This window comes from Salvelinus alpinus, chromosome 19, assembly GCF_045679555.1.
Source record: "Salvelinus alpinus chromosome 19, SLU_Salpinus.1, whole genome shotgun sequence".
NCBI classification, from domain to species: domain Eukaryota; kingdom Metazoa; phylum Chordata; class Actinopteri; order Salmoniformes; family Salmonidae; genus Salvelinus; species Salvelinus alpinus.
The window spans coordinates 34,802,475-34,820,791 of record NC_092104.1 but is presented as its reverse complement, the minus strand read 5'-3'; the positions used below and the strand labels follow the sequence as shown (position 1 = coordinate 34,820,791).

General features: G+C 44.4%; 1 protein-coding gene across 4 annotated transcripts in view; it reads right to left on the bottom strand.

The window, feature by feature from the left end:
* Positions 1–18,317, bottom strand: part of acsl2 (acyl-CoA synthetase long chain family member 2) — a 28,317-nt gene that overhangs the window by 1,123 nt on the left and 8,877 nt on the right. Inside the window, exons 2-21 of one of the 4 annotated variants that reach the window (XM_071353179.1) lie at positions 13,501–13,602; positions 8,436–8,689; positions 7,642–7,768; positions 7,473–7,537; positions 7,255–7,356; positions 6,958–7,057; positions 6,659–6,837; positions 6,439–6,471; positions 6,287–6,338; positions 5,989–6,062; positions 5,631–5,708; positions 5,397–5,531; positions 5,163–5,297; positions 4,966–5,061; positions 4,780–4,852; positions 4,577–4,665; positions 1,001–1,117; positions 752–895; positions 554–655; positions 369–440 (exon numbers count right to left, since the gene is read on the bottom strand). In XM_071353179.1, the coding sequence (XP_071209280.1) occupies positions 369–440; positions 554–655; positions 752–895; positions 1,001–1,117; positions 4,577–4,665; positions 4,780–4,852; positions 4,966–5,061; positions 5,163–5,297; positions 5,397–5,531; positions 5,631–5,708; positions 5,989–6,062; positions 6,287–6,338; positions 6,439–6,471; positions 6,659–6,837; positions 6,958–7,057; positions 7,255–7,356; positions 7,473–7,537; positions 7,642–7,768; positions 8,436–8,687 (2,025 nt within the window). In that variant the 5' untranslated portion in view covers positions 8,688–8,689; positions 13,501–13,602. Of the gene's footprint in view, positions 1–368; positions 441–553; positions 656–751; positions 896–1,000; positions 1,118–4,576; positions 4,666–4,779; positions 4,853–4,965; positions 5,062–5,162; positions 5,298–5,396; positions 5,532–5,630; positions 5,709–5,988; positions 6,063–6,286; positions 6,339–6,438; positions 6,472–6,658; positions 6,838–6,957; positions 7,058–7,254; positions 7,357–7,472; positions 7,538–7,641; positions 7,769–8,435; positions 8,690–13,500; positions 13,603–16,512; positions 16,625–18,317 lie in introns of those variants that run through there. The other 3 variants (XM_071353180.1, XM_071353178.1, XM_071353181.1) reach the window with 3 other exon arrangements.

Sequence of the window (18,317 nt, the reverse complement as noted above, 5' to 3'; positions counted from 1 at the left end):
CATAAGACTGCTGAACAATTAACCAAACAGCCACTGGATTATTTTCATAGACAGCCCCCCCCCCCCCCCCACCCATTTGTTTTTTTTACACTGCAGCTACTCACTGTTTATTGCCTATGCATAGTCACTTCACCCCTACCTACATGTACAAATTACTTATACTAACCTGTACCCCCGCACATTGACTCGGTACTGGTACCCCCTGTATATAGCCTCGTTATTTTATAGTGTTACTTTTTACTTTAGTTTATTTGGTAAATATTTTATTAACTCTTTCTTGAACTGTACTTTTGGTTAAGGGCTTGTAATTAACCATATACATGTTGTATTCGGGTGCATGTGACAAATAGTTTGATTTGATTCCTCACCTGCTCAAAAGACTTCAGCCCAGCTTCCTTCCCCACGGCTGTCATGTCTTCTAACACTGCTTTCTTCACATCCTGTAGTGAGACAAGATTTCAATTTGTACCTGTTGAGTTGATACAATCCAACAACGGCACACATTGTAAAGTTGCAGATGGCCTATTGTGTGAGCTACGGTGACGTCACATACTGGATGCTGGCAGATCTCCTTGTAGGATCCAATGATTCCCCTCTCCTTAACCCAATCAATAAACACTTCTGGGTCTGGCACAACAATACCAATCAGGTGAGACTGGAAACAAAACATAAAACAGTGTGAGAATGCTGGTATGTCCCAAAAAAAGGACTATCTTCTGATAGTGAATATAAGAGTACCGGTATCTCATACCTTTAAGCTGTCACCGTGCACAAAGACCTGTAGCACAGGGACACAACGCATGTAGATGTTCTCAATCCTTTCAGGGGCAATGTACTCTCCCTGGGACAGCTTGAAGATGTGCTTCTTCCTGTCGATGATGCGAAGTGTCCCGTTCTAACAGGAAAACACACGAACACACATTCACATGCAAATGTATATGACTTGACTGACTGGAGTATCTAGTGATCATATTTTGTCCTATATTGTAACCCAGCTCACCAGTAACCACTGGCCCACATCTCCACTGTGCAGCCAGCCATCACTATCCAGGGCCTCTGCTGTTTTCTCCTCATCCTTCAGGTAACCCCGGAACACACTGTGGCCACGGATACAGATCTAACAAAGCATAAAGGTAGGAACAGTGTTAACCAATTTGTTCCCAAATTAACCCATTTGTTCCCAAATGTCACAATTTGTTCCCAAATTAACCCATTTGTTCCCAAATGTCACTATGCAAATCTTATGCCATTAGTAACAATAACATGTAAACCATATTTTATTATACACAGTTGAAGTCGGTAGTTTACATACACCTTAACCAAATACATTTAAACTCAGTTTCACAATTCCTGACATTTAATCCTCGTAAAAATTCCCTGTCTTAGGTCAGTTTGGATCACCACTTTATTTTAAGAATTTGAAATGTCAGAATAATATAATTATTTATTTCAGCTTTTATTTCTTTCATCACATTCCCAGTGGGTCAGAAGTTTACATACACTCAATTAGTATTTGGTAGCATTGCCTTTCATTTGTTTTACTTGGGTCAAACGTTTCGGGTAGCCTTCCACAAGCTTCCCACAATAAGTTTGGTGATTTTTGGCCCATTCCTCCTGACAGAGCTGGTGTAACTGAGTCAGGTTTGTAGGCCTCCTTGCTCGCACACGCTTTTTCAGTTCTGCCCACAAACTTTCCATAGCATTGAGGTGATGTGATGGCCACTCCAATACCTTGACTTTGTTGTCCTTAAGCCATTTTGCCACAACTTTGGAAGTATGCTTGTCCATTTGGAAGACCCATTTGCAACCAAGCTTTAACTTCCTGACTGATGTTGCTTCAATGTATCCACATAATTGTCCTCCCTCATGATGCCATCTATTTTGTCTAGTGCACCAGTCCCTCCTGCAGCAAAGCACCCCCACAACATGATGCTGCCACCACCGTGCTTCACGGTTGGGATGGCGTTCTTTGCTTGCAAGCCTCCCCCTTTTTCCTCCAAACATAACGATGGTCATTATGGCCAAACAGTTCCATTTTTGTTTCATCAGACCAGAGGACATTTCTCCAAAAAGTATGATCTTTGTCCCCATGTGCAGTTGCAAAGCGTAGTCTGGCTTTTTTATGGCGGTTTTGGAGCAGTGGCTTCTTCCTTGCTGAGCGGCCTTTCAGATTATGTCAATATAGGACTTGTTTTACTGTGGATATAGATACTTTTGTACCCGTTTCCTCCAGCATCTTCACAAGGTCCTTTGCTGTTGTTCTTGGATTGATTTGCACTTTTCGAACCAAAGTACGTTCATCTCTAGCAGACAGAACGTGTTTCCTTCCTGAGCGGTATGACGGCTGCGTGGTCCCATGGTGTTTATACTTGTGTACTATTGTTTGTACAGATGAACGTGGTACCTTCAGGCATTTGGAAATTGCTTCCAAGGATGAACCAGAATTGTGGAGGTCTACAAAAAAAAAAAATCTGAGGTCTTGGCTGATTTCTTTTGATTTACCCATGATGTCATGGGAAAGGCACTGAGTTTGAAGGTAGGCCTTCAATTGACTCAAAATGATGTCAATTAGCCTATCAGAAGCTTCTAAAGCCATGACATCATTTTCTGGAATTTTCCAAGCTGTTTAAAGGCACAGTAAACTTAGTGTATGTAAACTTCTGACCCACTGGATTTGTGACACAGTGAGTTATGAGTGAAATAATCTGTCTGTAAACAATTGTTGGAAAAATTACTTGTCATGCACAAAGTAGATGTCCTAACCGACTTGCCAAAACTATAGTTTGTTAACAAGAGTGGTTGAAAAATGAGTTTGAATGACTCCAGCCTAAGTGCATGTAAACTTCCGACTTCAACTGTACATACATACACACATATATACATATAGTATCAGTCAAAAGTTTGGACACACCTACTCATTCAAGTGTTACTTAAAAAAAAAAAGTACACTAGATTCTTCAAAGTAGCCACCCTTTGCCTTGATGACAGCTTTGCACACTCTTGTCATTCTCTCAACCAGCTTTACGAGGACTACCACAGGAAAGGAAGACCCAAAGTTACATCTGCCGCAGGGGATACGTTTATTAGAGTTACCTGCACCTCAGATTGCAGCCCAAATAAATGCTTCACAAAGTTCAACATCACAACATCAACTGTTCAGAGGGGATTGTTTGAGTCAGACCTTCATGGTCGAATTGCTGAAAAGAAACCACTACTAAAGGACACTAAGAAGAAGAGACTTTCTTGGGCCAAGAAACACGAGCAATGGACATTAGACCTGTGGAAGTCTGTCCTTTGGTCTGATGAGTCCAAATTTGCAATTTTTGGTTCCAACTGACGTGTCTTTGTGAGACGCAGAATAGGTGAAAGGATGATCTACGCATGTGTGGTTCCCATCATGGAGGAGGTGGTGTGATGGTGCTTTGTTGGTGACACTGTGATTTATTTATAATTAAAGGCCCACTTAATCAGCATGGCTACCACAGCATTCTGCTGTGATACACCATCCCATCTGGTTTGCGCTTAGTTGGACTATCATTTTGTTTTTCAACAGGACAATGACCCAACACACCTCCAGGCTGTGTAAGGGCAATTTGACCAAGAAGGAGAGTGATGGAGTGCTGCATCAGATTACCTGTCCTCCACAATTACCAAACCTCAACCCAATTGAAATGGTTTGGGATGAGTTGGACCGCAGAGTGAAAGAAAGCAGCCAACAAGTGCTCAGCATATGTGGGAACTCCTTGAAGACTTGGAAAAGCATTCCAGGTGAAGCTGGTTGACAGAATGCCAAGAGTGTGCAAAGCTGTCATCAAGGCAACGGGTGGTTACTTTGAAGAATCTAAAATATACTAAAAAGAAATTGGTTACTACATGATTCCATATGTGTTATTTCATAGTTTTGATGTCTTCACTATTATTCTACAATGTAGAAAACCCTTTTTTGCTTTGTCATTATGGGGTATTGTGTGTAGATTGATAAGGGGGATTCATTTTATTTATTTTTTACATTTAGAAGGCTGTAACGTAACAATGTGGAAAAATTGCATTTGCGAATGCCCTGTATATAAAGTTAGAGCCACTGTATTTTCCCACTGGGCTAAGATATTTTCATATGCCATGAGCATCATGGATTCACTCTATTGAAAATGAAGGCATAAATGTAAACTCAACCCTTTAAACATTACATTTACAAAGACCATATTAAAACATTTCACCAATTTGTTTTTTCAAACTGTTGAATACATAATTCTGGTGTCAAATTCATCTGTAAAAGTACGCCTTCTAGATGCTTGTGGTCTTGTGACCATTTTGAGAAATCATCCGAAACTTCTCTGAATCATACTACACACCTTTATAATGCATAATATGACTTATTTGTTGTTAAATACAATTTTAACTTCTCTAGAGCCTGTAAATTACCCCCCCAAAAATCTCACTATTGTGACTAAATGGGTTTTAATATAACATACGATACTCAACAGCCAGGGGGATAAACTTTTTCTGGGTAACTATCTCTGACTCACTATGTTGTAGAATAGCACCGTAATACCATTATGTTTTTTAACCACCTCACCTCTCCTTCTCCATTCTTGGCATAATAGTTCATATCAGGGATGTCAACCAACTTCACCATTGCACAGGGCAGGGGAGCGCCAACATGGCCTGAGACACACAGAGTTTCAGAGTATAACCAACACGCAGACATGGCTATCACGGACTAGTCGTCTCCAGATATACTTGGATAGTTTCCCCATTGTCAGAGAGTCAACCCCTTACCTGCACTCCAGTCTCCTGGCATGGAGAAGGTGCAGCCTGCTGTGCATTCAGTCTGCCCGTAACCCTCGAAGATCTGCATAGAGCAGCAGGAACATTCCACATCATCAAACCTCACATACCCACACTCCCATCAGAAATAAACACAAACACACACACTTAGTCTGAGCTCCAGGCAGGCATTCTCACCAGACAGCCGAGGGTGGCCCTGAGGAAGGAGAGCACGGTGGGGGAGATGGGGGCTGAGGCAGTCAGGATGAACCTCAGATTACCTCCTAAATGATCCTGAAACGCATGGAAAACAAATAGAATCCCATTACGTCTAACAAGTCGAGTTTTCTAAAAGGGGAGATGTTGGGCCACGTTCAGTGTGTTCAGTGACTGACCTGAATCCTGTTGAATACCAGCCTGTCCCACAGACTGTTGTTACGTACAACCCCACTGCTGAGCTCAGCCTGCTTCCTTCTCACTGCATAGTGCAGCACTGCCCGGCGCAATGGGGACGTCACAGAGCCTAAGATCTACACACAGACACGCATTCACACACAAGAGAGCATAGAAAATAAAATACTTTTTTAATTTTTATATAGTATGTTTGGTATCATAGGATTTGGACTGACCTTGTCGTAGATGCGGTTGAGTAGGCGAGGCACCACTGGGAAGAAAGTGGGTTTCAGAGTCTTAATATCGTCCATGAGCAGGGAGATATCCCCCTGGTAGAATCCTACCCTGGCCCCATGACAGAACATGGACACCTGAGACAGACGTAGGAGCATTTAAAGAACTGTCTGACATGCCCTGAGTCCAAGACAGACACATACATTTATTATTGTAATCAAAAGAGGGTGAGCTACCTGAATCATCCTCTCAAACATGTGGGCAAGAGGCAAGTAAGAGATTGACACGTCTTCTTGCCGAATAAAAAATGACCCCTGTGAAATGGAGAGAAAGAATTGATAAATAAAACGGTTACACAGTGGATAATAGAGGTGGCATACCAATTGAATATGCAATCTAGATTTTACAACAGCAATTAGATGTGGAGTGTATCTTTTAGAAGGAAAATAATGGGTCAACTATTTCTATTAAACATCCCATTTATCACAGGAACAGATTGAGATGGAACGAGAGATGTAGTGAGAGAAATAGAGAGAAAATGGAGCTAGCCATGAAACTCCTTCTGAATTTCAGACAGAGGGAGCCAGAACAGACCTCCAGGATCTTAATAACAGAGGAGGAGTTGGAGGCGATGTTGCCGTGGGTGATCATGGCTCCCTTCGGCTTTCCTGGCCAAATAAACAGAACACAGTTTAGTTTGGAGGAGGGCATTACTGCACGGCTCTGTGCAGCACAAGAATTCATCTCATAACATAATGAGAGGTTGTCAGTGGGCCCCCATGGGCACATCTCTAGTAGCGTGGGTAAATGCTTTAGTATATGATTAACATGCAGAGTAGTGGGGGTAGGCTACATGAGGACTCACACAGAGATCTATAAAAACAAATGGTACCTGTGGTTCCACTGGTGAAGCACACGACTGCTAGGTCCTGGGGTTTCGGTGGCTGCAACAAAAAGACAGATGAATGACAACAGGATCAAAAACAGCAGTGAAGCAACAAAAACTGTCAAAGAGACCTTATCAACATTCAGAGGAAAACTCACCATAGGATCTTTGAGGTTCTGTCGTCCAAGTACCTGCAATATGCAGGGTCATGTCACACTGTGATAGTCTGTGGTAATCAAGATGTCTTCTAATCTAACCCCATGGAAAGGGACTTCTCTCTTGTGTTTGTCATGTTGATCCAATGTCACAACTAAAGAAGCCGGCATCTATTCTAGCAATTCATCATCTTTACATTGTCTGCAGCTACCCTCTTCTCACCATGAGCTGTGTGAGTTCTAGGATCTCCACTCCACAGTTCTTGCCCCTCTCCACTATGGCATCACTGCAGTCATTAAAGAGCACCAGACAGGAGAGAGTGGGTGTTGCACCTTTCTCCTTATTCCCCAGAAGGGACTCTGCCTTCTCCTCCTTGTCACAGATCACCAGTGAGATCTCCGCTAGGAGGAAACAGCGACAATCAACATGAATAGTTATAGGCCAGTGGTATGGGAGTGTACTGATTTATATATACATTTCCCCATACATCAGTCTTTTGTAGCAGAGTATTCCAGCCTTACCCAGGTTGAGGATATGCACCATGGCCTCCTCTCCAAGTGTGTCATACAGGGGCACCACTGCCATAGAGAAAGTGTAGCAGGCCAGCTCTGAAATTATCCACTGCCACCAACAGAGGGAGACAGAGCAACACTATTAGAACGACAGATCCCAGACTCCTTCCTAACTGATGCTTGGTCACTACATTGCTGGAGTCTCTACAAGGACAGTGCTCTAACAGACAGGGAAGCCTTAGCATTAAACATCATGGCATTTCACTACATAAAAATAATAGGGAAGGAATGTGTAGCCTTTTGCACCTCTGGTCTGTTCTGGGCAAATATTCCAACAAACTGCTCAGGGTTTGGTTGGCAGCCTTTGCCCAAAAGCCCAGAGCCCAGCACCTGTGCCTGTTCAGCCACCTAAAACAGAGAACAATCAGACAGAAACAATAATACAATCCTTGAATAGAGCTTGAGCATATTTGTATGCTTGTATTCTCCTTGTAAATAGTAATAATGACCAAAGATCCACAGACCTCAGTGTAGGAGATCCACTGGTAAGGCTCCCCAGGTTTCCTGAAGCCAAGGCATGGGCCGTCCCCTGTGCATCAACACAGTCTCATCAGGTACACTCTGGCATGTCTGGTAAATAGTCCATGTCTGCTCCTAACGAGCCTGTTAGTCCACTGTGTCCGGCTAGCTCACCTGCCACCCTCAGTCCTCTCTGGAACATGTCATAGGCTGTCCTGGTGTCATCATAGTAGAACTCCAACAGGGCATCGTCCTTGAGCAAAGCTGAACGCCTCCAATTGGGCTCTCCCTGCAACACAGACTGCATAAAAACTCTCCCTATTCAGCTCTTTAGCCTTGTTTATACCGAGGGCTAACGTGTCCTTTGTCCTGATCTTATTTATATTCTGATTGTGCCCACATTGTAGCCGTGGGACCTACACATGGCAGTAAAATGTGTCTCTTATCCATCCACTGTGTCCGCAATGTGACCGCGTATCCTGGTCCCTCCCTGTATGCAAATTAATTGACAATATGCTTTCTAAATAATATTTTAACACATATTGATGCCATAAGTCAATGGCGTCACTTGTCAATGATTTTAGAGGGCGGGATAAAGATGATTTAAATGATTTCACTGTCCAGATCCGTCTACACTTGCAAGGTATCCAGACACAATGGTGTAGGACTACCTCCGAGGGTGGTCAGGAAGATTTGATCACAATCCGATCAATGCGTCTTAATCATCTACACCTGTTTAAAAATGTTGGCACAATCAGAATGTGGACAAAGGACACATGTTAGAACCAGGTATAAACAGGGCTTGGGATGTAATCAATGTTAATTAGTTATAACTGAAATCCAAAACACTATGATGAATACAACTACTATCCATAACACAAACGAGCACTTGACTGTTCTGAATAAATATAACCCGTACTAATCTCACTCAGCTGCTACTTAAAGCTTACAGAACATAATGCTCTCACCTGTACAGCGATAGACTGGGCATTGAGATCACAGGGGGGCTGCATGGGCCGACGGCGGGTCACCAGCCAGTATGCAGTGAGGGAGGCCAGAGCCCCTATACCCAGCAGAGAGGAGGGGGACCGAGAGAGGGAGGAGAGGGAGAAAGAGGATGACGAAGGGAGAGAGGGGAGAAGGCTCCAGAAGTCCTCCCTCACAGGTCCCCGAACCCCCCCACTGGAGTGAAGGGACTGTAACCACTCCTGAAAATGCATAGCTGTGAGAGAAAAAGAGAGAAAGACAAATGAGAGAGAAAGAATGAGTGTATTTGCCTGAATGAATGAGAGAAATGTAATGAGTGTAACACTGAAAGGGTGTCACATTGTCTAATGATTGGAGACCGGAGCAGGAAGACGTAATAGGGTGTTTAATTTCTCCACCCAAACAAAAGAGCGATGTGTAAACCTCCAAATAATACACGGGACGAGACCCGTAAAACAAGTGTACAAATACACGTAGCATGGAAGCCGATACAACAGCGCAGGTACTCACAGGACCAACGGACATTGTAACAGAGGGCACATATATAACATACTAATCAGCGGGAATGGGAACCAGGTGTGGGTAATGAGACAAGACAGTCCGGGGTTGGTGGTGATGAATCCAGTTCCGTGACGACTAGAAGACCGGTGGCGTAGACCTCCGGAGCTGGTGAATGAAATGAGCAACAGTACCGGGGGGATCCGTGGCAGTACCCCAGCCCTCCCCCCCCCCCCCCCCCCCCCCCCCGGCGCGCCGGCCTCGACCACAGAGGCGCGGTGCGACGGTGAAAATCCCTGGTCAGCGAAGCGTCCAGGATGTCCACTGCAGGAACACAGCATCGCTCCTCTGGGCCATACCCTTCCCAGTCGATGAGGTACTGGAGACACCCCGCCCGATGCCTCGAGTCCAGGACTTCACGGGGCGAGTACGCCGGACCTCCCTCGATGTCCAGAGGAGGAGGCGGGGTGTCACTGGGTCCAGCCTCAGCGAGGGGACCAGGCACCACTGGCCTGAGAGACATGAAAAGTTGGGTTAATGCGGTAATCAGCTGGGAGTTTCAAACAGTACGTTACCTCATTAACCCTCCTCAGGACTTTAAACGGCCTGTCTCGGGTTTAGCCTCTTCGCTGCCCTGATGTACTCCAGGTTGTAGTGGTGGTCCGTCCACACCAGGAAAGGGTGTTTGGACCTCTCCAGCCAGTGCCTCCACGCCTTCAGAGCCTTCTTGACCGCCAAGAGTTGCCGGTCCACGACGTCGTAGTTCCTCTGGGCGGGGCTCAGCTGCTTGGAGTAGAAGGCGCAGGGAGGGGTTCCGGTGCACTGGGACAGCACTGCCCCGACTCCTACTTCAGAGGCATCCACCTTGATGATGAAGGGAAGTGAGGGGTTGGGATGTGCCAGCACGGGAGCAGTGGTGAGGCGTGCCTTCAGTGTCTCGAACGCCCTCTCTGCCTCCGCCGTCCAACGAAGCCACTGGTGACCGAACTCTCAGCAGGGAGGTAAGAGGCGCGACCACCGTGCTGAAGCCCTGGATGAACCTCCGGAAATAGTTGGCGAACCCCAGGAATCGCTGGACTGCTTTCACATTGTTGGGGATGGGCCATGACCTGACTTCGCTGACGCGTTGCTCCTCCATCTCCACTCCCTCTGTGGATATGAGGTAGCCCAAAAAGGACACGGACCGCTGGAAAAACAAATACTTATCTTGTTTAACATAAAGATTATGCTCCAACAGTCTCCCCAGCACAGACCTGACTAGCGAGAGATGCTGGACGTGGTCAGCAGAATAGACCAAAATGTAATCTATATAAACCACTACGCCCTTTCCCAGCATGTCCCAAAACACTTCGTTAATAAAGGCCTGGAAGACTGAAGGAGCATTAGGCGGGCCAAAGGGCATTACGAGATACTCGTAATGGCCCGTGGTCGTGGAAAAGGCAGTTTTCCATTCGTTGCCTGCACGAATGCGCACCAGATTGTAGGCGCTCCTCAAGTCCAGTTTCATGCAGTACTGTACCCCGTGCATTTGTTTGATGATGGTTGGGATGATGGGTAAAGGATAGCTGAACTTTACCGTGGCTTTATTCAGAGTTCGATAATCAATGCAGGGGCGTAGTCCCGCATCTTTCTTTTTAACAAAAAAGAAGCTTGAGGAGGCTGGTGACATAGAGGGGTGGGTAAAACCATGCTGGAGGCTCTCCTGTACATAGGTCTCCATGGCCTCGGTCTCCGCATAGGAGAGGGGATAGACATGTCCTCTCAGGAGGGCTGCGTCAGACAGCAGGTCAATGGCACAGTCCCAGGGGCGATGAGGAGGCAGGCGTGTAGCCTGGGTCTTAGAGAAACACCGGTGCAGATCCTGGTATTCCTCTGGTAACTCCACTTGAGGGGCGTGGTCCGGACTTTCCACCGTAGTGGTGTTGACAGACACCACGAGACACCTCCCCTGACACTCCTGCGACCAACCCAGCAGTCTCCTCTCAGACCAGGAAATAACAGTTATACCAACTCAACCAAGGGAGACCTAAAACAACTGGGTGCGTGGCGTGTATATAATCAAAAAGGTGATCTGTTCTAAATGAGTGTCATGGGTCAGCAGATAAACGGGAACAGTGATGTACGAGCCCTGTCTCTATTGGATGATTATCCAGGGCTCGAACGGGAATAGGTGACTGTAGGGGAACCAAATGCAGTGGCCAGTGCGCTATCTAAAAGATTCCTGGCAGCTCCGGAATCAATCAGAGCTAACGGAAGTGAGGGGCTAGGGTATTCAGGGAATGTAATGGGAAAACACACTGGTTGAGTTGACAGAAAAGGTGGGGAGATCTTGCATCCTACCTGGGTTGGAGCAGGAGAATTCCCTGGCTTGTCACCTCCTCGCCTATTTATGGATAGAAGGCAGGTCTAGGAGAAATGGGAAACCCCTTTCCCCACAATAGGAGCAGAGGCCCAGATTCCTCCTCGTCCTACGCTCTGCCTCGGACAAACGTGCAGAGTCCACCTCCATCAGCTCTGGCCACGGAGCAGGTGTAGCCATGGGCTCCGGATTCTGTGCAGGTCTTTGTCAGGACCACAGGAGGTTGTCCAAATGAATCGCCATGCTGATGAGCTGGTCGAGTGACAGGTTGTCATCACGGCAGGCTAACTCCATCTATACCTCCTCCCGCAGTCTGCGGCGGAACACGGTGACCAGAGCCGACTCGTTCCATCCGGTGGAGACCGCGATGGTCCAGAACTCCAGGGTGACCTCCGAGGGGTCCTAGATCCCTAGCTTAGTCGGAGTAGGCGCTCAACCCCCTCTTGGCCCTCCACAGGATGATCAAACACAGAGTGGAAGAGGAGGGTGAAGCGCTCGTAGGACTCGACCTCGGATCCACCCATTTCCCAGACAGTGCCCCCCCCCCCCCCCATCCGGGGCCCGTCCGGTCAGTGCTGAGATGACGGTGGCAACCCTGTCTCTCCCAGAGACAGCCTCGGCGTAGCGAGCGAGGTACAGGTCGCATTGCAGAAAGAATCCCTTGCATCTCGCTGGCATGCCGTCAAAGCGCCCCGGGAGGGACAGGGGTATTTTGCAGCCCGGCTCAGATGGGACAGAGTCAGGTCGTGGTGTGGGGGCTGGTGCCAGAACCGGTGCTAGAGACTGGAGGGACTGCACATTCCCCTCCAAGCACAGGATGGTTGCCAGCACGTCTCTGGAGAGACAGTCTTCGTGATGCTGGACTGTCTCTACGATGGTCGATAGCTCGGTCTTCCCTGCTGTCTCCATTTATTTGGTTGGTTATTCTGTCACGTTGTCTAATGATTGGAGACAGGCGCAGGAATACGTAATAGTTTTTTTTTCTCCACCCAAACAATAGAGCGACGTGTAGTAAACCTCCAAATAATACACGGGACGAGACCCGTAAAACAAGTGTACAAATACACGTAGCATGGAAGCCGATACAACAGTTACAGGTACTCCAGGACCAACGGACATTGTAACAGAGGGTACATATATAACATACTAATCAGGGAGAATGGGAACCAGATGTGCGTAATGAGACAAGACAGTCCGGGGTTGGTAGTAATGAATCCAGTTCAGTGACGCCTAGAAGGCCGGTGACGTAGACCTCCGGAGCTGGTGAACGGAATGAGCAGCAGTACCGGGGGGATCCGTGAAGGGGAAGAAATTACATCCAGGAATTCTCAACAAACTTGTAAAAAGATGTCCACATAGGTGCTATTCTACTTTAGAAACAGAACATAAAGCATCTGCTGTATGCAGGAAAGAGTAGCTAAACTCCCCTATACAATAGCATTCAACATGTCAGTTTCTGGGACAAGAGGGGCTGAGAGAGGTCAATCTTTATGGTACAAATAAGAATTAATGTGACTGAAATCCTATACAATACATAATGAATACAACAAAATTACAACAAACAAACTTGGCCACTAAATACTACAACAAAACTAAATACTACAACATCCCGTTTTGATATTTAAAAAAAGCCCAGCTGAAGCACACTGGCTCTCAGGCTCAGCAGACAGACAGGGGGACTGAGGAGAGAATGAATGGCTGGGGTGTATAGGGGAGAGGGACTCAGATGTAATCATGATTGGCTAAACAGAAAGAGGCACTATTGAGGTTACTCTGTCATGCTGTGTCCACTGACAGAAATGGAGCTAGAGAGAGGAGAAAAGAGAGAGAGAGAGAGTGAGCGAGAGAATAGATGCATACAGTAACAGAGTTTGGTGGCGAGATGGGGTGAGGGGGAGGGACAGTGTGGTGGCCCGTAGGTCCACCCTCATGTTTCCCTGCCAGTCTGTAATTGCTCACAACCAAACCAGTGTGAGAGAAAAAATCCTGGCCACAATACGTTAACCCAAAGAAATGTGAAACCAACTTACATCTACTAAAACATTTCATTTTCACACCCTCCTGTCTTCTAAAATATCTTACGTCCCTCCAAAATATGAGTTTGCCCACCGTTCCACTTCCTCTCCATCTGCACATGGAATTCACTTCACCAAATAAAACCCCCTCCTCCATACCCCTCAACCTCTCACCTACTTCCTCCCTCTTCTTCCAAAAGTAAAGGGGATAAAGAGTGATGTCACCCCCTCTCCTTCAGTCTTTAAACCAAGCCGACCATGTCCCAGCACACGCCCCTGGAGAATAAAATGACCATTATTTTTCTCATTAATTTTTCATAAAGTTCTTAAAGGTTCTAGGACCTCTCCAAATGCACAATATCAAGCCAGAACATATAAAATACTCAAATAAAATGCTTAGATTGCTCTGTCGCATAATTCATACTGTGCCCAGCATCCACAATAATAAATAATTTGAATGCTGTTAGCTGATAAAATAAAAAAATATGACAACAATTGGCCCAAGTGTTGCACTACAATAGAAGCCAATACCTGCTGAAAAGTTGCAGATGGAGTTTGGAAGGTCCCCATGTCTCTTTTGACGTATACAAAGAGAAAATAAATGGGCTTTCATATGACACATGAAGAAAAATAGTTTGTTGAGAAGAGTATACCCCCCATGTTCCCGTCTTTCTCTCTTTATCTAGACTTTAGTATTCTCTCCTTTCCTCCTGCAGTCCCATTTATAATGGCTATTGTCAGAGCCAGACAGAGACTATTGTGCTTCCCTGGCACTTACTCCCAAACAGAAATGAGAGAAAGGGAATAATGGAGACATGTCAAACAGTTACTAAGCAAATTATATATCTAAGAGGGATTAAAGGCCTCTAACATGTATATTTGCTGTGTTGTAACGTATAGATATAACACTACAATCTGGAATGAATCACCTATACTGCTCAGTAAGGTACGCATTAAAAACTGCCGTAAGGCACCAGCTTAGAGTTTCAAAAGGAAGTAACAAATACTTAACAGACACCCAAGGGCACCCAAGGGCAGACACCCAAGGGCATGTCTGTGCATATTCACTCTTGCTGGCAGGCAGAGATAGATAAAAAAAATTGCAACACTAAGACAAAAACAGAAACCACACAATTTGTAAATAAGAATATTTGATGATGCAATACTTGTCTGTGGAAAGTATTGCATCCACTATCGGTATCCTCATTGTCTTTGCACTAAAATAACATAGGGGCTTATTTATCTACACACCTGGGGCTCCGTTCCACAGGAGAGAGGTGCACGGGGGAATGTGGTTGGTAAGGGACTTCCTCATCAAGCAGAGAAATTAAGCAGTGTTTTCCAGATTTCCAGTGATCAAAAGCCACCACAAAACAATACTAACGTGAGATTAGTGAATGAGAGAGTAAGGGGAGAGAGAGAGTGAAATGCACTGGTGTTTTCTGGCTGTGATTCCCAAATTAAGCGTGAAAAACACAGTCACAATGAAGGTTTTGGGAAGGGGAAGGCGATGGAGAGGAAGAAAGGAGGCAAGCTATGCATCACGATTTAGGGCTGCTGGGATGATGAACTGTCCAGGAGCAGACAGAGCAGAGCAGAGACCCTCCTTCTAGTCAACACACACTCAAAGAACACAGGAGGCCTTTGCAGCACTCCTACCACCATCATTAGACGTCCATGGTGTATTGATTAAAAGGACCTATCTGAAATAAGGTTAAACATATATAATAGAGCTGGGCAATATGGACATAAAATCCAAAAGGGGGCGCAATGATGTCTGCAGTTTATTGTTGTAGATCATCAGGGCCAGGGGATTTTTTGACATGAATTGCTTTCAGGGCTCTACGCACCTCAGACAAGAGAAGGCCGAGAAGGAGTGCTTGGGAGTGTTAGGTAATTACACAGGGTACTCATGTTTACCTTTAACCCTATCAAATAATCTACCTGCATCAAGAACATTTTGATTTAAAAGAGTTCAGAATAGAGGTCAACCAGCAGTTGTTAAGTGAGCTGAATATATTTTTTGCATTCTAAACCTTTCACTACTTGCCAAAATTTGGAAGGATTATTCATATTATCAGCAGTAGATTTGAGGTAGAGGTCTGCTTTCAGTTTTTGTCATACCCACCCTAATTCCGAAGGCATTTAAAAACCATCCAATCATCAGCTGAATCAGACCATCTTGCTTTAGCCCAAATAGCATTCCGTTTCCTTATGATTTCAGATAGTTCATCTGAGAACCAAGGGTTATCTCTGCCCTTAATTCTGTATCGTTTGAAAGGGGCATGCTTGTTGTATATATCCTGGAATGCTTTATGGAAGTAAGAAAAGGCTAATTCATCAGGGCTGAATTCAACTCTATTCCAGGCTATGTTGAAAACCCTGAGTATCAAACTTCTTCCAGTTCATTTTCATGATACGTGGAGGTAGTTTAGGAATTTTACCATCCCTTACAAAGGCAACTGCCCAGTGATCACTTATACAATTTGTAAAAACACCAGAATCATTAAAACGATGTGGAGTGTTGGTTAAAATATGATCAATCAAAGAGGATTTTAGAGGACACTTTACATTCAACCTTGTTACATTGTTACGCAGATACTTGAGTTGATCAGAGTTGGATGTCAACCAGTGTAGGTTCAGGACACCCATGCTTAAACATCAGACTGTTATCATGTTACACCACAGCTCTGACACACACACTTATCCCACCAGACATGCCACAAAAGACATTGTGGTCTTTTCCCCAAATCCAGAACAAATTTAAGAAAATGTACAGTATTATATAGAGCCTTTATTGCATGGAACTTCCTTCCATCTCATATTGCTCAAATAAACAGCAAACCTGGTTTCAAAAAACAGATAAAGCAATACCTCACAACACAACGCCTCTCCCCTATTTGACCTAGATAGTTTGTGTTTATGCATTGATATGTAGGCTATGTGTGCCTTTTAAAAAATTTATGTTGTTCTGTCCTTGAGCTGTTCTTGTCTAATGTTGTTCTGTATTATGTCATTCTGTATTATGTTTCATGTTTTGTGTGGACCCACTGATTTTGCAACAGCTAATGGCAATCTTAATAAAATACCAAATACCATGAATATCAGTCAGAAACAAGTCACTGTAAAAAATATGTAATAGTCTCTACAAGGCAGAATGTTGAATAAAATTATATTTACACTTACTTTACCGGTTGTACATGTTGGTACTTTTGGCGGTAGGAGGTGGAGATAATGTATCCACAGGAAAGTGTTGTTTACCCGACATTTTGCAGCGCCAGTAAGTTCTGTCTGTTGTATTTTTTATCTGTTGACGCATTGCACGTGATGCGCAATATGTAAACTGTAACCGAATGTAGTCGACCGAAGCACGTTTCCTCGCAATCAGCTGGAAGTGTTTGGTTAGGCTCGGCCACATTGTAAAAGTGTTTGTCACGTGCGAATTGCATCAGTATTGAAAATAAAAAATACTAAATACAAACGATATGCAGACCAGCGTACTGAAGGTCGGGTTGATAACACTTCCCTGTGGATATTTTGTATCAGATTACCTCCGACATCGGGGCGTAATTGGCGGACAACAGGTAAAGTAATTTGAAATTAAATTTGTTCAAAATTCTGACTTGTAATTCAAAAATACAATCCAGAGAGCCAGCAATAGCAGATGGGAGTTTATAACAACAGGAGCCAAAAAGAATCAAGGATGTGCAAAGATTTTTTTTTAAAGACAGATGTTCAAATTGCTTGGGTTTGGTAAGCCAGAATGGTCGCCAAAAACATGTATTTTATGTATACAGCAACACCACCACCCTTAGATTTGCAATCTGACCCAAAAACATTGTAGCCATCAATGCCAAAGTCTTTGTCATTGATAGTGGGGCAAGTGCATGATTTCTCCCAGAACGCAACATGGAATAAACACTTAAAGTTCTCTGCTTTTAAGGGGTATCGGGTAGAGCTGTTGCAGTGACTGTATAAGCTCTGATGCTGCTGATGGTCATTAGTAGCCTACCAAACTTGCTAACTGCCTGGTACTCAGCACTCTATTGTCCCTCTAATCACTCTGACATCAATGCAAATATAATCGAAAATCTAATCAAACACTTCATGAGAGCCCATGAGCTCATGTTGCACTACATTTCTATAGGCTATGAAATTGCGTGAGAAAACAGAGGGATGGCCTCTATTAAAAAGAGGAGGATGCCATCAGTTTTCTATAGGCTAGGCCTACTATATTTACTTATCAACTTTCCTAATATTAAGCACATTGCTTGTCTTTACAACAAGAGTATAGCCTACCTGGCTGGCATGAAAATGAACCACAGGAAAAGTGTCCTCCATTCGCTATTTAAGTGCAGAGATGATATGTCTTTTTTCCGTGCCCCTGTTTTCGAGACAGGTGCATGGTAATGGTCCATTCTAAATCAAAACGAATTTCACACATATATTATTTAGTATATGTAAAGACAAGATTAAATCAAGAATAGTCTGATGGGTGACAATAAGCTTATCACTTGTGAATTACATACAGTTGAAGTCGGAAGTTTACATACACTTAGGTTGGAGTCATTAAAACTCATTTTTCAACCACTCCACAAATTTCTTGTTAACAAACTATAGTTTTGGCAAGTCGGTTAGGACATCTACTTTGTGCATGACACAAGTAATTTTTCCAACAATTGTTTACAGACAGATTATTTCACTTATAATTCACTGTATCACAATTCCAGTGGGTCAGAAGTTTACATACACTTAGTTGGCTGTGCCTTCAAACAGCTTGGAAAATTCCAGAAAATTATGTCATGGCTTTAAAAGCTTCTGATAGGCTAATTGACATAATTTGAGTCAATTGGAGGTGTACCTGTGGATGTATTTCAAGGCCTACCTTCAAACTCAGTGCCTCTTTGCTTGACATCATTGGGAAATCAGCCAAGACCTCAGAAAAAAATTTGTAGACCTCCACAAGTCTGGCTCATCCTTGGGAGCAAGTT